The sequence below is a fragment of the Ictidomys tridecemlineatus genome, chromosome 2 (genome assembly GCF_052094955.1).
Source record: "Ictidomys tridecemlineatus isolate mIctTri1 chromosome 2, mIctTri1.hap1, whole genome shotgun sequence".
Classification (NCBI taxonomy): Eukaryota; Metazoa; Chordata; class Mammalia; order Rodentia; family Sciuridae; genus Ictidomys; species Ictidomys tridecemlineatus.
This window is the reverse complement of record NC_135478.1, coordinates 6,791,089-6,793,879: the sequence shown is the minus strand read 5'-3', so window position 1 is coordinate 6,793,879 and position 2,791 is coordinate 6,791,089. Positions and strand designations below refer to the sequence as shown.

At 37.7% G+C, this 2,791-nt stretch overlaps 1 protein-coding gene across 1 annotated transcript; it reads left to right on the top strand.

Annotated features, from left to right (window-relative positions):
- Positions 1-1,424: 1,424 nt before the first annotated feature.
- Positions 1,425-2,387, top strand: LOC101966510 (olfactory receptor 7E178; the record flags this gene model as incomplete). Its single annotated transcript, XM_005342054.4, has 1 exon — positions 1,425-2,387. A coding segment is annotated over one exon (963 nt), but the record flags the coding sequence as incomplete, so codon positions are not given.
- Between the last annotated feature and the right edge of the window lie 404 nt (positions 2,388-2,791).

Below are 2,791 nucleotides of genomic sequence, written 5' to 3'. Positions count from 1 at the left end.
TAGGTTATTAATAGTAAAATACAACATGTATCAATTACTGAAATTCAAGTTACCAATTCATGCCCACGTATTATGTAGAATTTATTATTTGCATGAGACAGGATTTTGAAAAGATTGTCCCAATTCACTTATTAAATTATGTTTCTCCTTTAGGTAATGCAATAGCATCAGTAAAAACATACTTCAGAGAGACTTAAGTGAACCTATAGGTGTATACTGTACATTTGAGGGACCACGGATGTAGTGTTGTACACTACCTAGATAAGATTCAGGTACTGTAGAGGTGAACGTTGAAGAGAACTGCCTATGGAAACAGAAATCTGTATGGACATTGTATGTTGACATGAAAATAAGACCACTTAATCCTGATAGCACTTTCTTTTGGGTGGCAGGTATGCAGGAAAATAGAATTATGCAGAGATAACCAAGTACAAATTTCATAAGAGGTAATTCAATGCCCTATAAGATATTAGTTCTAAAGCACATATTGCTAAATGTTTAAGATTTTAACATAGGTAGTGCTTATTATTGATGATAAGAATGAAGAATATTGATGGCAATTTCTAAATGTCAGAAAATGTTATAGGCAGTGATTCTCAAAATCGGTGTAAAAAAAGGATCACACTAATTTCAAATTGTCTTTAAACCAATGCCAGGGATGCTAATATTTTTAAATATTTATAGGCCAGTTGTATCACAAATCAGACTGAGGACCACTAGTATTTGGTATTTTAAAAAGCCTTAAGTATTTTTACAATAGCATTTATAAGAAAAGTAATGATTTTTCCATTCTACAAATGAGGAAATGATGGCCCAGTTATGCTTATGTTATTTCAAGATTTTTTTCCCATTTATTTTCCAAGTTAAATCTGTATGATCTGAAAACATAAGAACACTGAATTGTATTCAAGTAGTTCAGTTAAGAGAATTAGAATCCAGGCACCAGAAAATATTAATGTGAAAATCTATTAAATGACATTTTTTAAAAGGGCTTGAATCAAACTTGAGTTTCAAGTTCTTCCCCAACGTTGTAGTCTTCAACTGTATCTATGAGAGATTACGGGAAAGGCAGTGAATTAATATCCCCAGGCCACAGCAGGGGAGGGGAAATAGAAAAACTGACTTTCTTTGCTAGACATGTTACTGTAATTTTGTGGTACAAATCAACCTACATAAAATAAAAATTTTGAAAGTGTTTCTTAGCATATTGGTGCAGTGTCGTCATTTATCAATGCAGTGCCCACAAATGCTGTGTTCATGGTCATTGGCTACGTGACTGCTTTCTGATATGAACTATCAGCTTTAGCTGCGTGTTCAGATAATGCCATCCTAGGCCTTATCTAGTGTTTTAAATATTCTAAGCTAAAGGAATTTGCATTATTGTTTGAATACTTGGTGTCTCTGCTTATTGTCTTTGTCCAATACTCTTTTTTTTTTTCAAAAGGTGCCCAAGCAAAATTAAACTGAAAAACCTAACATCTGTATCAGAATTCCATCTCCTGGCACTCTCAGAGGACCCAGACCTGCAGCCCATCCTCTTTGGACTGCTACTGTCCATGTACCTGGTTGGGGTGCTTGGGAACCTGCTCATCATCCTGGCTGTCAGCTCTGACTCCCACCTCCACACCCCCATGTACTTCTTCCTCTCCAACCTGTCCTTGGCTGACATCTGCTTCATCTCCACTACAGTCCCAAAGATGCTCATGAACATCCAAACTCACAGCAGAGCCATTTCCTATGTGGGCTGCCTGACACAGATGTCCACTTTTATCATTTTTGGATGTATGGATGACATGCTTCTGACTGTGATGGCCTATGACCGGTTTGTGGCCATCTGTCACCCCCTGCAATACTCAGTCATCATGAACCCTCGCCTCTGTGGCTTCTTAGTTTTGGTGTCTGTTTTGTTTAGCCTTTTGGAATCCCAGCTCCACAATTTGATTGTCTTACACTTTGCCTACTTTAAAGATGTGGAAATTTTTAATTTCTTTTGTGAGGCTTCTCAAGTACTGAATCTTTCTTGTTCTGATACCTTTACCAAAAATGCAATCATGTATTTTGTGGGTGCCATCTCAGGATTCCTTCCTCTCTCAGGGATCTTTTACTCATACTACAAAATTGTTTCCTCTGTTCTTAGAATCCCATCATCAAGTGGGAAGTACAAAGCCTTCTCCACCTGTGGGTCTCACCTGGCAGTTGTTTGTTTATTTTATGGAACAGCGGTTGGAGTGTACCTTGCTTCTACTGTATCACAATCGCCCAGAAAGATTGCTGTGTTCTCACTGATGTATGCTGTGGTTGTTCCTATGCTGAATCCTTTTATCTACAGCCTGAGGAACAGGGACATTAATAATGCTCTGTGGAGGGTGCACAGAAGGACAGTATAATTTCAGGCATTCAGATTTCATTTGGAACGTGTTGGAAAAAGCAGCAATGCTAAACATCTAGATTTCCATGTAACTTATGCCTCGTTGTGATAACATTATTTTTGTAGTTTGATGATTTTATTTCTTCATCATGTTTCTTAGTAGAATGGTGTTTTCCTGGGGTAGGAGAAGGAGGATTGGGAAGTGTTTTTTTAAATGGGTACAAAGTTTCAGTTTGGGAAGATGAAAAATGTCTGCAGATTGTTGATGGTGATGTTTGCATGAAAGAGTGGATGCAATTAATGCCACCCAACTCTGCACTTCAACATGAGTGAAAGGAAAATCAGTAAAATACAGGAAGGATAATAGGGGAGAAGAGGGGAGGGAAAAGGCGAGGACAGGAACTGAAATGGAGCAAACAGATT